The 17,866-nt window shown below is 41.7% G+C and overlaps 2 protein-coding genes across 7 annotated transcripts in view; one reads left to right on the top strand and one right to left on the bottom strand.

Annotated features, from left to right (window-relative positions):
- Positions 1–12,639, bottom strand: part of SPATA9 (spermatogenesis associated 9) — a 48,239-nt gene extending 35,600 nt beyond the window's left edge. The window contains exons 1-2 of one of the 2 annotated variants that reach the window (XM_045571767.1): positions 12,363–12,639; positions 874–1,018 (exon numbers count right to left, since the gene is read on the bottom strand). The gene's annotated coding sequence lies outside the window, so the exon portion shown is untranslated. Of the gene's footprint in view, positions 1–873; positions 1,019–4,042; positions 4,193–12,362 lie in introns of those variants that run through there. The other variant, XM_036411009.2, reaches the window with a different exon arrangement.
- Positions 12,640–12,701: 62 nt separating this feature from the next.
- RHOBTB3 (Rho related BTB domain containing 3) overlaps positions 12,702–17,866 on the top strand; it is a 55,660-nt gene continuing 50,495 nt past the window's right edge. For 4 of the 5 annotated variants that reach the window (XM_045571762.1, XM_036409399.2, XM_045571764.1 and 1 more), the window contains exons 1-2: positions 12,706–13,054; positions 13,201–13,426. In XM_045571762.1, coding sequence (XP_045427718.1) covers positions 13,053–13,054; positions 13,201–13,426 — 228 coding nt within the window. In that variant the 5' untranslated portion in view covers positions 12,706–13,052. Of the gene's footprint in view, positions 13,055–13,200; positions 13,427–17,866 lie in introns of all 5 variants that reach the window. The other variant, XM_045571763.1, reaches the window with a different exon arrangement.

Genomic DNA, 17,866 nt, shown 5'->3' on the forward strand with positions numbered 1-17,866 from the left:
ATATTTTCTTAAAAAAAAAAAAAAAGTTTGCTTCAAGCCAGAGTCTTGGACGTGTTTAAATGCTGACAGTAAAAACAGTAGAGAGACCAATGCTGAAGACACAGGAGAAGGAAAGGGAGAGAGATGCAGTGCAGTCCCTCCAAGGTCAAAAGGGATACACAGAGCACTGCCAGGGGAACGAGGCAGAAGGAGGATGAGGAACATTTATTGCACTCTGGCCGAAGGAAAGAAAAGCATGCATGTGGCTGCATTTACATTTGTTGGCTTAGTAGTGGGAAACAGGGGAGTTCCCTATTCGATGCTTCCTTTTTCTGTGACAGAAAACATGAGGAAGGAACTGTCAAAGTCAGAGGTGGGGAACAGTGAGAAGGCTTATACCAGGCTGACATCATAGAGGACCGTGGACATATTGGGGTACAGAGAAAAGCTGTGAACGGTTTATGGGGGACCATAACGGGTTAAATGGTGAAGTTGCTAACTGACAACAACAGAAGAGAAAGGGGGCAGTATAGTCTCTCTTGGATCTCAGAACAGAAGTTCTTCAGGAGGATGGGGTGATGGTCTAGTTCTCATCCTTCACTCCAATGGGAAGTAGAAGATGTAATAGAAAGTAGGAAGCAAAGCATGGGCCAACCTAGCGGACCAGGATAAGGTATAAATGGGCCTGTAGTGAGAATATCAGGAAATGGAACATGTTAAGTTAAACCAGCTATAAGGTTTTAAAGAAGAATTTGGCCTGATACTGAGTAGTGGGTGGTATGGTAGCCTAGATGCCCAGGTTGGCTCTGGAAGACTCCAAGTTTTAGATCACTCCCTGACAGGAGAATCCAGTGGTAAAAAACACATGCTCATTATACACAACTGTTTGCATACCTGTTCATCAGGTCATCAGATTCCTCTGAAGCTCTGGGTTAAGACCATATTTAGAAGGTGGCTTTGTGTTGAATGTGCCTATTGGGTGATGTTCATGGCTAATTCCTCATGCAGGTAGGTATTAGTCTCTCCTAAAAGGCTGGGCCTGCCAAACAGAAGAGAAAACTTTAGAAAGTTGATCAAAGCATACATTGGCTTAATGTAGTTTCCTTTGGAAAATAATGTCTCTCTCTATGACAATTCAGTGTTCCCATAATTCTAATTAAAGTGTTTATTATGCACAAACGTCCTTGGGATCAAAATGGCCTGTGCCTTAGTTGCTTAATAAATGTTTGTTGAGCTCAAAAGATAATAATGGGCTTCCCGTGTAGGCTTCCTGCAGAGAAAAGAAAATGTAGGCCACCTATCATATGTTCCTAGGCCCTTGGATAGTTTCCTTTCTCAATACCAATGAGCAAGTTAGTATTCTAGTTTACACACTGGCCTCTTGTGCGCTGGGTTAGCACAAGCTTTGTCCCTTGAGTAAGATCAGCTCTGGGCACCCAGACAAAATAAAGTTTCTGGACTTGCAAAACCAAGGAATGAGCCCTGGAAAATGTGACTTGGGTGAGGCAATGTTACCCTGAGGCCAGCCCAAGCAGCCCAGCTGGCCTCTCCCTATGACATTTCTAGCTCAGTTGCTCAGAACAGTGACTCTATTTAAGACAATCTGACCTCCTGCCATAAAAATCTTTGAAGCCCTGACGAAGTTGTTACCAAAACATTGTTGTAATCATAGTTAATGCAAGAGGACTGAGCCATTTCTTAGACATCGCAGTGAATTAGTAAATCACACTGTCTGAAAACGCCTCCTAAATTCTCGAGTCTAGCACGGGAGCTGCTAACAGTGCACACCGTGTGAGTGTTCACGGGGAACAGCCTAGAAACAGACTGTTCCATTTTAAGGCTCCAGCTAGTGCGTTCCAGCCTGCTTGTAGCAAAACACAGCCAAGCGCTATACATTCTGCTGCTGGGTCTGTTCTGTTTTGTTTGTATTCTGTTACACTTCATTGCTTCTTGTGTTATGCCAGGGTTGCACATTTCTGAGTGTCTCATTCTTTTTGTTTATAGAAATCTTCGACTCTTCCCCACATTCTGAAGAGGTAGACATAATGACCAGTAAAAACAGAATTTTCCCCCCCAACTCGACAAACATTCCAATAACAATTATTGACAATTCTTTTGTTTCTGTTCACCTACAAAAAGATAGATTATAACTAGCTAGATCTACAAAGTGTCATTTCTTGCCAGATTTCACAAGAAGAGTTTTCTCCTCCATCAGAATTTCATAAATTCTCTTTACGATTTGCTGATTTCCATAGCAGCAAACCAAGGTATGTGAAAGAACAGGGGGTAAGAGGTGGGGTGGGGCAAGGAGTGGGGTGGAAGGGGGGGGGGGAGGTTAGAAATGCAACGTTGAAGGTTTTGCTCAAGTGCCTTTTTTTGGGGAAAGGGGTATTTCAGAGGAGAGCTTGAGAAAGTCTGCTTGCTGCTGACATTACTCCAGGAGCGTCTTTGCCTGGTTTCCCTTTCTTATCTCTTCACTGAGGAAGCTATGAGTGCCTTTTAGTGTGGACTGAACTGCCCTTGTCCTAACACTGGAAGGAGCCTGTACCACGAGAACATCTTGAGAAGCGCATGGAACAAGCCCCCTGGTGAGCAGGAACTATCAGCCATGTAGGAGAGGGGCGATCGTTGGCTGAGAAAAGGGTTGGGTTTGGATCTCACTATGGTACGGAAAGAAACTGAGAGTATAGCTGAAGCGATGATAATAATTACAGAAGCCCAGGTTGTTTTAATTTAAAAGTGAGGGAATATAATAAAAAAAACTATACTCAAGTCCCAGATTAAGATGTTAAAAACAGAATGGATTCTAAAGAGGAGCATGGAGATCAATGTCAGTAGGAATGTGACCAAGGAGACCTCTGGGGAAAGTGAGAAGCAGGGAACGAGAGGAAAAAATGTCCTTCAGATAAGCCAATACATATTTAAATGCTTCAGCAAGGTGATTTGTTAGAATGCTGAAAGTACTGTTCACCAAGAAACTAGCCTGCAAACCTCATATTTAATGGTATCAGTTGGGCTTCCCTCAGGCGGGGGGGGGGGGGGGGGGGAAGACCTATAAGAAAATTTCAATTGCTATTCACTGTAAAATAGAGTTTTAAACTGCAGTCGGGATTACAGACTCAGAGGTATAAAGTAAAAAGCATGTCAAGAAAAATAAGGATCAGAATTACTGTGTGAAGGCAGAAGTCAGGGCAAGTGGCTTATGACAGCTGTTGAATGACAAAGTAGAACATTGTAAAGCATGCTTATGAAATGCCCAGTGGGGATGATATCCAATGGTTGGCCATAGTAGAGACACATGAACAGGACAAGTTAAAGAGTGCAAAGGATGATGGGGAAGACTTGAGAATTTACCATTGTAAATGGCACAACTTTTAGTTCAGTTAAAACTAGAGTCAGGTTATAGTAATATTTTTAAAAATCTATTTTACAAAATATATATTTATTGATTTCAGAGTGGAAAGGGGAGGAGGAGGGGAGAGAGGAAGGGAGAGAGAGAAATATCAATGATGAGAAGGAATCACTGATTGGCTGCCTCCTGCACATCCCACACTGGGGATCAAGCCCACAACCTGGGTATGTGTCCTGACTGGGAATCAAACCAAGACCTCCTGATTCATTGGTCAATGCTCAACCACTCAGCCGTGCCAGCTAGGCTATTTTTTAAATGTATCTGAATTCTTCAAAAAGAAGGTTTATAGAATTCAAATCTAATATCCTGTATTTCTGTTTGGCTACAAATGGACAACTTCACAAAATATTATGTATAAATAAATGATATAATCAATAGTGTTTGATTAGATACTTGTATACATATTTTTCAAGGGCTAAATAACAAAAAAGACATATTAAAGGCTAGACTTCTTTGAAGTTCAACCTTTTGAGAAATGCTGGTAGGAATAGGCAGTCCTATTTCAAAGGAACATATATGTATTAGTATTTTAAAGTAACATTTTAACTGAAAACAAAACAAAAAAAACAAAATGAAACAGCAGAACAGTTGTTTTAAAAACACAACTGGTAACATAAATCCAATCAAACAAACAAAATAAACATTTTAGACCTTTTCTGAAAGAGCATAGTATAACAGTATTTTGCATATAAATATCGATAACATTCTGGATTTCCACTTTAGCTACTCCAAACAGAATTGGGGATATTGCAGCCTTGTGCCTTAGAAGAAATCAACAATTTAGAAAAGAAAAAACAAAACAAAAAACAACTGTTGGTTATTTATGTGAGAAAAATTACCCAGGTAATAAAATGAGTAAAGTCAACTTTCCTTATGACTAACTGTATGCTTACCAACCCTGGTACATGACTTTGCTTAGGTTACTCTATATGAAGTATGTGCAAGCTTTTGTAAAAAAAATAAAATAAAATGCTAATCTTGATTTTAATGAATTTTGTGTAAATTTGCAAACTTTATCGCTCATAAGATTAGTTAATACAATACAAATACATTTTTCACTTGGCTGATTTCGAGGCACGTAGACCTGCAGTCTATCTGTGTTGCCTTCTCTTACTTCCTTTCCCACAGCCTCCCTGGCCCCAGCAGCCAGTCCAGGTTCTTCTCTGTTCTGCTTCCTGGTGGCTCAGTACTCCGCCACCGTGTCCTTCCTTCTTGGCTTGCTCTCTACAGCACAGCCCTAGGCACCAGACCAGTAGGTCTGGAAATTATTTATTTACTTATTTTTCAATTACAGTTGGCATTCAATATATTAGTTTCAGGTGTTCAGCATAGTAGTTAGACATTTATATAACTTACGAAGTGATCTGCAAACTTTTTTGACTCAGCGCCCTATATTTTGAGTATGCCCCCAATATCTTGATAAATTACATACATATGACCGCCAATATATTAGGATTACAACAAAATATACTGAAATAGGAAATTTTCAATAGTTGAGATAAAGATTAGATAAATCATCGATTTGAAACATTTAAAAATGCATTAATAACACCAAATACATTTTTCTCCAAAATTGTATTGTTAATAAAGCTTTTAAGGAGAACAATGGAATATGCCTCATTGTTTCTAAAATCCTGGTTTAACATTTTTGTGATACAGCAATGCCGATTTCTGGTTTAGTTAGGTTTATTTAAAGGCTCTCTGAGGAAAGCTCACAAAGATATGTGGATTTACTTATTTATTTATTTATTTATTTATTTATAATATACTAGAGGCCTGGTGCACGGATTCATGCACTGGTGGGGTCCTTTGGTCTGGCCTGCAAGGATTGGGCCAAAACCAGCTCTCTGACACCTCCCAAGGGGTCCTGGATTGGGAGAGAGTGGTTCTCAGGTGATGCACCCCGGAACTGGGCACCTTCCTGTCTGCCTCTGGCTGTGTCACTGGAGAACAACAACAGTTGCCAAGTCACCACAGCTCGGCAGCTCCTGCATTGAGTGCTTGCCCCTGTTGGTCAGCGCACGTCATAGCAACCAGTCTGATGATCAAATGGTTGCTTGGGCTTTTATATATCTAGATTTTTTAGTTTACTTCAGAGAGGAAGGGAGAGGGAGAGACAGAAACATCAATGATGAGAGAGAATCATTGGTCAGCTGCCACCTGCACACCCCACACTGGGGATCGAGCCAGCAACCAGGGCACATACCCTGACCTCCTGCTTCACAGGTTGATGTGCAATCTGAGCCACGTCGACTGAGCAAGATAGGTGGATTTAAATGGTAGAGCTTCTTCCTTAGCTGTTTTACTAAATCATGACACTTATTTTTCAGTCCCATCACTCATTATGCAAAGATTTTGGCTGAAATCTGATGAATACATTTCCATCTTGCCTACTATTACTCATTTGTTGCAGCAAACTAATTAGGTGTCATACATTTTTATATTGTTCACAAAAAATTTCAAAGTCCATAGCAATTTTATTTGAAAAATAGGTTGGTTTTAAAAATCTTTTAAAATATGAGTTATTATAGGCTATACTCATTATTTTCAATCACAAAAGAGGCTGCATGCATTATTTTCAATAAAAATTATGTAACGAAGGAAACATCAATCATCAGCATAGCATAACAGGTATGGGCACAGATCCTGGATCCAACTGTCTAAACTGGAATCCCAATTCCTCTGCTCACTACTTGTGTAGCTGTGGGCAAGTTACTTAGCATGCTATGCCTCAATTTTCTCTCTAAATTAGGATCCTAATAGAGCCTAATTCAATAGGGTCATTATGAGATTAAATAAACCAATACTTATAAAGCACTTACTATAATATCTGGCATATAGTAAGTATATTAAAGTGTGTAAAGGATTATGGGAAGATTCTTGTGCCTTGCTATTAGAAGTGTCATCATTAAAATTACTTTTGAAATCACTTTGGTATTATCTACCAAAGTAGGACATACACCTACCCTGTGACAGCGTACCCACCAAGAAATGATGTTTTAGAACAAGAGCAGTCCTAGCAGCTGTATTTGTAATAGGCAAACCCCAGAAATAACTCACATGTCCATCTACAAGAAAATGGATATTTGAAGAGTCACATGGAAGGCTATTCAAAAAGAAATGAAAAGAACAAATCACAACTACAGCAACGTGAAAAAATCCTACAAATGATGATAAGCATAAGAACCCAGACACATAAGAGTATATCCATTGTGACGCCTTCTTTATAAAGTTCAATGAGAAGGATAACCAAAACATTAGTTTAGGAATGCACATATAGGTACTAAGACAATAAGAAAAAATAAAGAATCATCAAAAAAGTCAGGCTTGTGATTATCTCTGAGAAAAAGAAGATAACTGAGAAAGGGCAACCAGATAAGGGGGGCGTGTGTGTGTGTGTGTGTGTGTGTGTGTGTGGTGTAGATCTTGCATGAGTGCTGATAACGCTCTATTCTCCTGACCTGGAAAATGTTTAGAAATGTTTATTTTATCATTATTTATTAACTTATGTGCATATATATTATGCACCTTTCTTTATATGTGTGATATTTCACAATGAGGAAACGTTTTTTGTTGTTTTTTTTAAAAAACAAACACCCAGCTATACAAATCTTGCTTTCACAAACCTAACCACATTGATAATATCCTATATCATATGTATTCTGGCTCCAGATTCTTTGCTAAAATAACTATCTCTGAGATATATCATGAGTGAATTTAATGTAGTTGCTCTCACTGTAACCTTAGTTTGGACTCCTTCCATTATGTAAAAATAAATTTTTAGTCTAAACAACTAATTCATCAGTGGTTACATTTATACATGTCTTGCATACAACAGCTTTTTATTTTTTTTTAAGTCAATTGCTTTTTAAAATATCATTGAAAGATGTACTAGAGAAAGAATATCTTCTCAAATATCCCTTTCCTTTAATGGCTCACCAAAAAAAATGTTATTTTAAAATGTATTTTGTTATTAAAACACAATCTGATAAGTACCACTCTGAAATAGAATCTATTAAAACCATAACATTTTATGTTTTTTTATATATATTAAAACCGCCTGCACCCCTGCGATTTAACCTTATCATAAATTTCCCACACTGTGTAACTTGTTCCAATACCTGTGTCTTTTTGGGTCTTGAGCAATACCTCATATCCAAATTCTCAATGTATTCGCTGCCAAAGGAATGCAGTTTTTGTTTTTTTCATTTGTGTCCCATGTATAGTTCAGCCATTTGTATCTTTGTAAGAAGAAAACTATTTTCCCTATTCATGCTGCTTTTTCACTTTCCTTTTTTAAAGGAAGTTCAGAAGAGGCTTTATAGCATTTGTAATCGGTGAGTTTTCTTTAAAGTATCAGCTTTAATAGTAATTTACTTTAATATCCTGTAAATATTGTTGTTTTATCTTCATGTCTGATGCCTAGTTTTTAAATGGTTACCTAATTGTGATCAGTTCAGCATATCGCCATCTATTAACTATACTACACACTTAAGAGTGAAGTTGATGTTAGCAAAAGTAAGATGCAAATTCATACCTGAACCAATGTTCTTTATAATTTCAATTATTATGGCCAACTTATTGTCAGATCTGATTAGTCATTAGTTTTTCACCTCCCAATATGGCTCCCTAAGGGTGTCAGAAATGTCAGCTTAGCCAATTGTGTTTGCCTATTATTGCATTATTAATACTATCTCCATTGGTCCACGCTGTAACAGTTAGTTTATTTAAATATCCATAAATCCGCTTAGATACAAAAGCTGCAACATGTGGCAATATGTTGACAATCAACAAAGGAGAGAACCCTCTGTCCCCCACCTGTGCTGTGCTCCCTCCCACTCCCAAGAACACCGAGTGCTCCCTCCCACTCCCAAGAACACCGAGTGCTCCCTCCCACTCCCAAGAACCCAAGAACACCGAGTGCTTGCCCACTTACAGATCAAGTGGCGGTGCCTCATATTAAATATTAGTAAAGTTTAATTTCTTTCTCTCTTCAGTTTAAAACACACACACACACACACACACACACACACGCTTGTAAATAGAAGTTAAAACACTCAATTCTGGAATTTCAGGAGTCATCTTCTGCACCCCATTTTGGAGACCCTTGCTTTAGGTAAGTAGTCTTTAAATTTTTAACATTAGAAAGCACTATTTTTAACAAAAATGGACAAGAAATTAAAAAAAAATGGCAAGAAGACTGATGCGGGAGCAGTAGGGGCTCAGACCCTCTAGGGCCTAGGCATTCTCTCCCCTACCTCTTCAGGTGGACTTGAAGATGCCTCGGTAGAAACCTGGTTTCCTTGAAACACAGTAGAAAAAATCTTATGCCATCTTATGCCAGGCTTCCTTCTGCAGACCTGCCCTTACTAACACTTGCTTCTTTAAGCATCAAGGAACCAGCACATTTTTGAAAGGCTGCCATATTAATATTCATGATCTGGGGACCAATGGTAGTTCACTGAGTTACCTTCCTTGATCCTTACATTCATTTGTGGCTACCTTTAATCTGAGGATACGGACATCTATCAAAATGAATATAAAATGGTGGCTTTTCACCCAACAAAATAGGAAAACATGTTTTTTGGGCTGGAGGCACTTCCTTGTGTGTTGTTCCCCAGTGAACTTGAGTTTGGAGAACATATGATAATCCAATCTGTTACACCCTGGTTTAAAAAAATTTAATGCCACTAATGAGGGAAAGTACAGATATATAAACCAAATAAAAATATATAATATCTAATAATAAATATGCAAATCGACCAAATGGCCTAACAGTGGAACTACCATCCGGATGACCACACTATGACATCCATTGGTGGCAGGCCAGCCAAGGCGGGTGCAATGTGATTGGTCGGAAGGCCCAGCTATTGCCCCATGATCACCCTCCAGAGGGAGGCCCAGGCCACTGGCTGGTAGGGCAATTGATCAATTGGGGAGGGGGGCCTCCACAATCGTCCCAAAGAGGGAGACCCAGGCCACTGACCAGGCTGCAGCAGGTAGCCTGGGCCTCCCTTTTTGGGGGGATCAATCACAGGGCTCCCGGACTGTGACAGGGCGCAGGCCAGGCTGAGGGACATACTCCCTCCTCCCCAGTGCATGAATTTAGTGCACTGGGCCTCTAGTTGTAAATAAAAGGAAAATAACTATGAAAATGTTTTAAGATAATTATGGGGAAAAAATCATTAAAATACCAGGAAATGGATCATCTGTGATAGTATATTAACCAAGATAATTAGCACTAATGCTGTAATAATTGACCCCAAAATGTCTGGCTTAACTCAACAAATATATGTTTTCTCATTCATATTACAGTGAAATGCATGCAGTGAAGAGGCTTTACTGTGACCGGTCATTTAGGGACTCGAGCTTCTTTCACACTGTGGACCAACAAATTCAAACTCATGGTGTCAAGGTTGACCTAGTTTTATCCAGTTGGTAGAAGGAAAGATAAAAAGAGCATGGAGCCGAAGCCGGTTTGGCTCAGTGGATAGAGCGTCAGTCTTTGGACTGAAAGGTCCCGGGTTCGATTCCGGTCAAGGGCATGTACCTTGGTTGCGAGCACATCCCCAGTAGGGGGTGTGCAAGAGGCAGCTGATTGATGTTTCTTTCTCATCGATGTTTCTAACTCTCTAACCCTCTCTCTTCCTCTCTCTGTAAAAAAATCAATAAAATATATTATTTTTAAAAAAGAGCATGGAGAAGGCACACCTTCTCTTATTAACTGCTCAGCAGGGATTATGTTCCACTGGTGAGAACTAATCATACGATCCTATCTACATGCAAAAACTTTGGTAAACATGGGTTAGCTATGGGTCCTGGAAGAGAAAGTGGGTTTCGGTTAGCATCTAGCCAGGCTTTGCCAGACATTCAGAGGTTGGTCTAGGGATTCCCAATCTATAACGTGAACAACACCAGGTCTGCCTTTGGAAACCTCTTGGGTAGTCTCTACCACTCTCTTTTCAACCGACTGTAATAACAGAATCTGTCTGACAGCACCAATGTCAGCTCTCATTTCCAGAACAAATTCGGATCTTCCAGGTTTTCACAACTTTGCATGTGATTTGCATATGATGCCCAGTACTCCTTCCCTCCCAGCCTCCTCTTGCTCCAAATCTCCCCTTCGTCTTGTAAGACCTAAGACAATGTTTACATTCTCTATGAACTTGCTCTAATGATACAGAAGACACAGATTTCTATTTAACGTTCACCAGACTTGACTCTCGTAGTTCCACTTCTATTACTAGACTCATAAGCCTGTATGAGGATTATTTAAGGAACCAGTATGTTTTCCAAAGGACTGGACGCATTAATATTCACAATACAGTGACCATGAGTAGTAGACTTAGCTTCTAAAGGGTGAAGACTGAGTCTTATGTACTTTAGTAGCTCCCCTGCCTCCGCAGCACAGGGTTGGCTCACATAATAACCGAGGGGAAATGCATCCTGTCTCCCCTCCTGCCACTTCGCAGTATCTCTCTCCCTCTTTTGGGTATTGTGGTAAAAACACAACAAAATTTAGCATCCTCACCATTTTTAACTGCACATTACGGTAGGGTTAACTATATGCTCCTCGTTTACGGCAGATCTCTAGAACTTTGTCATCTCGCAACGGAAACTATACTCATGAAACAACTCCTCCCTTCCCCCCTCTCCAGTTCTGAGTGACCACTGTTTCTAAGACTGTGACTACCTTAAGCTATCTCATCTAAGTGGGGGGAAATCGAATTTGATTCTTTTGTGATTGGCTAATTTCACTTACTAAAATGCCCTCAAGATTCATTCATGTTGTAACATATGACAGAATGTCCTTGTTTTTGAGGCTGACTAATATGTCCTTGCATGGACATATCACATTTTTATTTATCCGTGCATCCATTTATGTGTCTTTGATTTTGACCTATGGTCACGGGAGAGGGCTAAGAGAAAATAAATTTTCTATTGACCCAAGAGAAAAGGCTTTCTTGTACTTAAATATTATAGGATGGTTTAGGTTCTGGAGACTAAAAGATGATACTAAGTGCAAAGGGAAATTAGATTTTTTTTTTTTTAAATCAGTGACTACAGATAGAATGCCTCCTACCATGCCCTATCTAAGCATAAGATACTGGCATTCTTTCCATGGGAGCAACAAGGGCCTGTAATAAACAGCGCGTTCCAGAGGCCTCTTACCCTGGTCTACTCACTGCCCTATGCAGTACCTCCTGCTTCGTACCCTCAAAATAGCTCTGTTGAGAACAAGTAGCTGCAGAATGTTAAAGTAGGGCGAAATAAATGAATAGAGGGATAAACAAGAACTCTTTCAACACAGAGCACTTGTAAGAATTTTCATGTTGATAGAGAAGCTGAGCCCAGGGTAACCTACGGCCCTTCATTCGCACCGAGGTGGTGTGAGGCCCTTAACAGACGTCCATAACCTTGGCCACCTTGGCCACCGTGCGCTATCACGAAGGAATCTAAAACAACCTTGCATTAGCATGAACCTTATTTTTGCCGTTGGTCCCATGATAGACTATTATGAAATACGTAGCCATAATGTGTGCCGAGGGAAAAAAGAAATCTCCAAGAAAACTAACATTCAGCTTGTAAACGCGTCGAACACCTCATGCATAACTTGTTTAAAACCAGGGCACTACGAACCCCAGCACTTAAAATCCTGCAGTGTTTCTTTCTTTCTTTTTTTGTAAAATATGCCAAACGTAGCTTGAAATTGTAAATAATCCCCCCCACCAGAGCGATATTAGCAAATTGGTGTGTGAACAAAGGGCCCTTTCTGCTCTAACATGAATGCCGCCTCCCCCCCACCGCACCCCCCACGCGCGATTTTGGAAAAGAGCTTAAGTGCATGTTGACAAACCACACAGCGGCGGACGCGGTAGAACCCTGTCTGTCAAGGCCAAGGGGGGGGGGGGGAACACCCCGGGCTGCTGGAGGGAGAGGCGGGCGGGCTGCCATCCCCGGCTTCACCCACCTCCTTTCTCTATCCAGGCTTTAGGGAGCGGGGCCTCCCTGCCCCACCCCCTCTCCCGGGCTCCGGTTACAGCCTTGCGAGTTGAACGAACTTGCTGCGGGCGGCTCGGCGATCGGGAGCCGCGGCGGCTCGGGCGGTGCATTGATTCATTTCCATTCCGCCGCCTCCCGGGCTCCGGGGAGGCCTCCCCCGCGCCCGCCCGACCCCCGCGGCCGGCACGTGCTGCGCCCTCCTCCGCCCGCCCGCCCCGCCGAGGGGGCGGAGGCCCGGCTCTCTCCGAGCCCGCTCCGGCCGGGAGGAGGAGGAGGAGCAGCAGCAGCAGCAGCAGCAGGAGCCGCAGACGGCGACAGCTGCCCGGCCGGGGAGCGCGGCGGAGCGGGGCTGCAGCGCGGGGCGTGGGGCTCCCGTGGCGGCGGCGGCGGTGACCGGGGGCGGGAGGGGAGCGGCGCGGCCGCCCTGGATGCTCCCGGGCGCTTCCCGGACCGGCCGGCCCCGCACGCCCCCCGCCGCCCGGGTGCTCGCCGCCCGGCGGGGCCCGCTCAGCGTCGGCCGCGCGCGCCGCGGTGGAGCCCGCGAGGGGGTCTCGGCCGGGGATGAGCTGATCGCGGGCCAGCACGCCGCGGACCGCGCCGGGAGGCCGTGCGGAGCCGCCTTTCTCCGGGCCGGCGCCCAGCCCCGGGAGCGGAGACCATGTACGTAGGCGGCGGGGTCCTGCCTTTGTCTCCTCCGCGCGCTGCGCCCCGGGCTGGGGCTGGGGCTGGGGCCCGGCCTCCGCGCTTCCCGTCCGGCCCCGGGCGCCCGGCGCTGACCCCGCGCCCCGGCCCCTCTGTGCCCGCAGGTCCATCCACATCGTGGCGCTGGGGAACGAGGGCGACTCCTTCCACCAGGACAGCCGGCCGTCCGGGCTCATCCGCACGTACCTGGGGAGGAGCCCGTTGGTGTCCGGGGACGAGGGCAGCTTGTTGCTGAGCGCCGCCAGCGCCGTGGCGCGCCCCGTGTTCACCGAGTACCAGGCCAGCGCGTTCGGCAACGTCCGGCTGGTGGTCCACGACTGCCCCGTCTGGGTAAGGCGCGGCGGCGGCGCGGAGCGCGCGGACACGGCGCTTCTTTCATTTTTCCCCTCTTCCTCCCCCCTCTGACCCTCCCCCGCCCCCGTCTTTTATGTAGGTGAAGTGGCCGGTGGAGTTTTGGAACGTTAGAGGGGAAACCTTGGGTTCTTTGTGTGGCCGGGCAGGGAGCACTCCTTGAAGGCACGGAGCCCAGCGGGAGAGGGGCGCGCGCGCACCTCGCGGCCCGGCTTGCCCCTGGGTGACGCTGACAGCTGAACGTGCCAACCACGAGGGATGGGGTCACCGAGTTTCGCCAGCAGAGAGCAATGTGTGTATGCCTGCCCCGGGAGTGATAGTGTAATATTAGCGTTCTAAAAATAAACCCTCCCTCTGAAGGCTCCACACAGGCAGAAATACATTCCACTGGGCAGGTCGGAAGCAGGACCGGGAAAGGAGAAAGATAGGGGCTGAGGATTCATGTCAAAGAACTCATTTATATTACTGTGAACCTTTGGCATTTCTTACCTGGCGTTTTTAATTTTGGCAATACGGATACTCGTGGCATAGCAGGCATTTGATTTTAGTGATCCATAAATAAGAAATGATACTACTAACATGCTTGGAATTTTCCAAAAGCTTTACCTTTGGCAATACTTGGACAACAATTGTCATGAAAGTGATAAATGCTAATTCGATTCTTGACTGTTTGATAAAGGGAGAAAGGAATTCACTCCCTGACACAAATAAATGTTTTCGGTACACAATGACATCATATGTTTAAATGTTTTCATTTAATCTTATTTGAAAATGCCTGATTGCTACTAAAGGTTAGATTTTGTAACCGAAGAAAGTTTAGTGTCTGAAAAAGAGAGTACAAATGATCATTATGTGAGATTTTTACATCTGGAAAGTTTTAAAAACTTAATTTGGGGGAATAAGGAACTAATATACCTTTCCAAGGAAATGTGTAGAATGTACAAATTTCTAAATTCTGGAAAGAGATCACTTGTCCAAATAAATTTGTGATTAAAGAAAGTTTACATTAATAGACTAAAATAAATGAAAAACAGGCCTTTTTAATAATAGTGATGCTATTAAACTCCTAGTGATGAAAGAGATGTTGCTGATCATAAGAAGCATTGATAGACAATTTATTGTTTGAAGTCCATGCAAGCAAATAAAACACTGCTTTTAACTTCGGTATTTCTTTGTGAAAGATTTTACAGTCTAAAAACTTATTGCTCTACGTGAACTTGATCAACCATTGAGTGAGTAGAGGAAATAAATGTCAGGAATATAGCATAAACTGGATTAGGATGTTAGGATTACCCTTTACATTTTTTTCTTTACGCTGATAACTCTTTCCTATTTATAATATTAATTTAGCAAACAGCAGTACTTTTGTGATCCAATGAAATCTTCCAAATAGATTAAAATAAGCTCCAGTGGATTTTTGCTATTTACTGATTATTATGTTTTATCATAAAATCACCTTTTGTTTGGTTACACTTGGGCCCTATTTAAGGTAACCAGGTATAGTTTTCTATAGTTATGATGGTTTGCAGACATAGTAGAATATATTTATAGAGCTATTCTTTTTAAGGTGTGTTTCTTCTCTTGGTGTTAAATAAAAGCACAGCAGAGATATTAAAGTTGATTGTATTCATCAGCTGATATTTGACATGTACTGAGTCAGAATATTAAATACAACAGAGCAAAAACAGCACAGGTTTTGATGTCAAAAGGACCTGATTTCAGATCCTCACATTGCTGCTTAGTGACTGTATTCCTTGCTAAGCCACTTGTTCTCTTTTTGCCTTACTTTCACTGTGTATAAAGTAAATATAATAATCCCTGCCCCCTAGAGCTGTGCTGGAGAGTAAATGACATAGTACAGGTAAAGATCTTAGTATAGAAACTGGCACGTAGTAGGTACTCAGTAAGTGCTAGCTTCTATAATAATAGTGTATTTATTCCAACCTTAGTGTAGCCAGGTATCACTTAATGCTAAGCCAAAGTAGTTTTCCCATACATCATTCAAGATTTAAACAAATACAGTACATCGATGCAGAAATGTTAGTACTTAGTATTGTATTTGCAGCCCCATAATCAAGTAGAATAAAATTGTTTTGCTGTAAAAGTTCAGATTAGTTTTCATTTTAAAAAGATGAGTCTGATTCTCCAAATGTGACTGCAAGCCTTGTGTTACATAACCTCCTAGAGGAAATCTTGGAACTGATTTACAAGGGGCGGGAAAATTTTATTTCCTTCATGTTTCTAGAACCAGTGGAGCGTTTTTCTCTTTGAGAAGAAATGTGGTGTTTTCTTAGACTGGAATGAGACAGCTGTGCTTCTCTTCTAATTTTCTTCTCTAGGTCGGTAGCCTTACTCTGGATCCTTGCCATATAAACTTGGCATTTAAAAAACAAATGTGCTTCAGATTCGTTTTATGTAGCTCATTATTTAGTATGTCTTCCTCAAACACACCCTTTTTTGTTACAGTTATTTTATTTCTAGATCTTTTCCTGTTTACCAAAAATAATTCCACAAGAAGCAGTGAAGTAATGCATGCAATTTTCTTGTGCAAGGGTTGAAACTCTGATTTGTATTAAAAATAAAATGATTTGTGTCTTTATATTCCCAATACCATAGTGTTAATGACACCAAAGCCCATTTTCTCATGACATTTTCCCTCAAATGTTTCTCTCCCTATCCTCCATCCAACCCCCTTACATTTCTCCAGTAACTCTGGATTTTGAACTATTTGGAATGCAAAGAGCAAGTTACTTTTGTTTTGTTCTCTTAGAGTTAAATGGCTGCTTTCTATTGATTTCACTTATGTTTAGTTTTTGTATACCATTCTTCTGATGTCCTTTTCCATTGTTATACTTGTATACCCTCTAATACTTCTACACTTCGAGTTTGAATGCTATAACAGATACAGTTGGAACTGAATGGGTTTTGTGGTTTGGGATTTGGAAATTAGCCAGAACTCTGCTGGGAAGCTTTCACATTCTTGATCTGTGTCTCCCATTTTACACCCTCTACTAAGTGCAAGACTTTGCACTTTATAGTAATATATTTTGCCTTTGGGGTTTTTGTTTGTTTTAATCTTCCTTTAAAAATGTGGTATTCATCCTACTTTCAGCAGGGTTCGTAATTCTGGTTATTCTGAGTGTACTTGTAGGAAATGGGTGGGTTGGGAAGGTGCAGTTTTTGCTGAGGCTGTGGAGGTACTGGTGAGAAGAAGCTCTCTGCCCAGGGCACTACTGGGTAACACTTCTCTATTAATAGAATTTTCCATCATAGGGTAAGAACCCTGATACACAGGCACAGATCCTGACTGATTGATTCAAACACTATTAAACTTGTTTTAGACTCCTATGTCAAAACGAACACTTCTATAATCCAGCAATTTTTGGAACTGTTTACCACATCTACCTGTCTATTTTATTTGTGTGTGTGTTGTGTGTGTGTGTTGTGTGTCTGTGTGTGCAAGTATGTTCCAGTAAATCTTTTTTCACACAAAAATAGGTGTCAGACCATATTTTTTTAATCCAACTTTATTACATCCATAAAATACGTATAAAAGGCCACATGACAGGACAAGTAATGATGAATAGTTAACTAGGATTTGAGAAGAAATTACTTATGCATATTTAGCAGTGGTATTAAGACACATAAAGATGTTTTCTTTCTGCTATTCACACAAAAACTTTGAAAAACTTAAAGCCCTGAATTTTAAGGACTAGGGCCCATAATGAATTATTCTTGGCTTCAGTTCTAAATGTAAATATTAGAACTCTCATGCAAAAGTATTTCAAAACTAGAAAGACTTATCCTGAATTTTTTTTAATCCTCATTCAAGGATATGTTTTCATTGATTTTTAGAGAGAGAAGAAATGGGGAGAGAGAGAGAGAGAGACATCAATGTGAGAGAGAAACATCCACTGATTGCCTCCAGTACATGCCCTGAGTGGGGATCAAACCTGCAACCTTTTGGAGCGTGGGAGAACACTCCAACCAACCAAGCTGCCCCACTAGGGCCTAAATTTTTAACTTATATGAGCAAAATACGTGAACTGCAAGTAGAGTTCTTACCATGTTAGCATCTTATAATACACAGTATCTTTTTATAGATGCACCCTTCCCACCATGCACCTGCATGTACATACTGTATGCATGCGGTGCTGTCCAAAGTATACATGAAAGTATATATGAATTTTGAAAATACAAATAAAATATAGAGCTCCACAGAATTTACAGTGCATTACAATTCAAAATACTGAATAATTCCGCAGTGTCTAACTGGGTCAAGGAAAATCCTCTGAAGCTTCCTTACTCATACTGATGCGTCCCATCTAATGTTTAGCGTTATGTCTTTAAAATTACTAGGTGGTAAGAATAAGGCATCATTTTAAAGCAAAGTGCTTAGTTTTAAACACAAATATTGAA

The sequence above is a fragment of the Pipistrellus kuhlii genome, unplaced genomic scaffold (genome assembly GCF_014108245.1).
Source record: "Pipistrellus kuhlii isolate mPipKuh1 unplaced genomic scaffold, mPipKuh1.p scaffold_m20_p_4, whole genome shotgun sequence".
In the NCBI taxonomy this organism is placed as follows: domain Eukaryota; kingdom Metazoa; phylum Chordata; class Mammalia; order Chiroptera; family Vespertilionidae; genus Pipistrellus; species Pipistrellus kuhlii.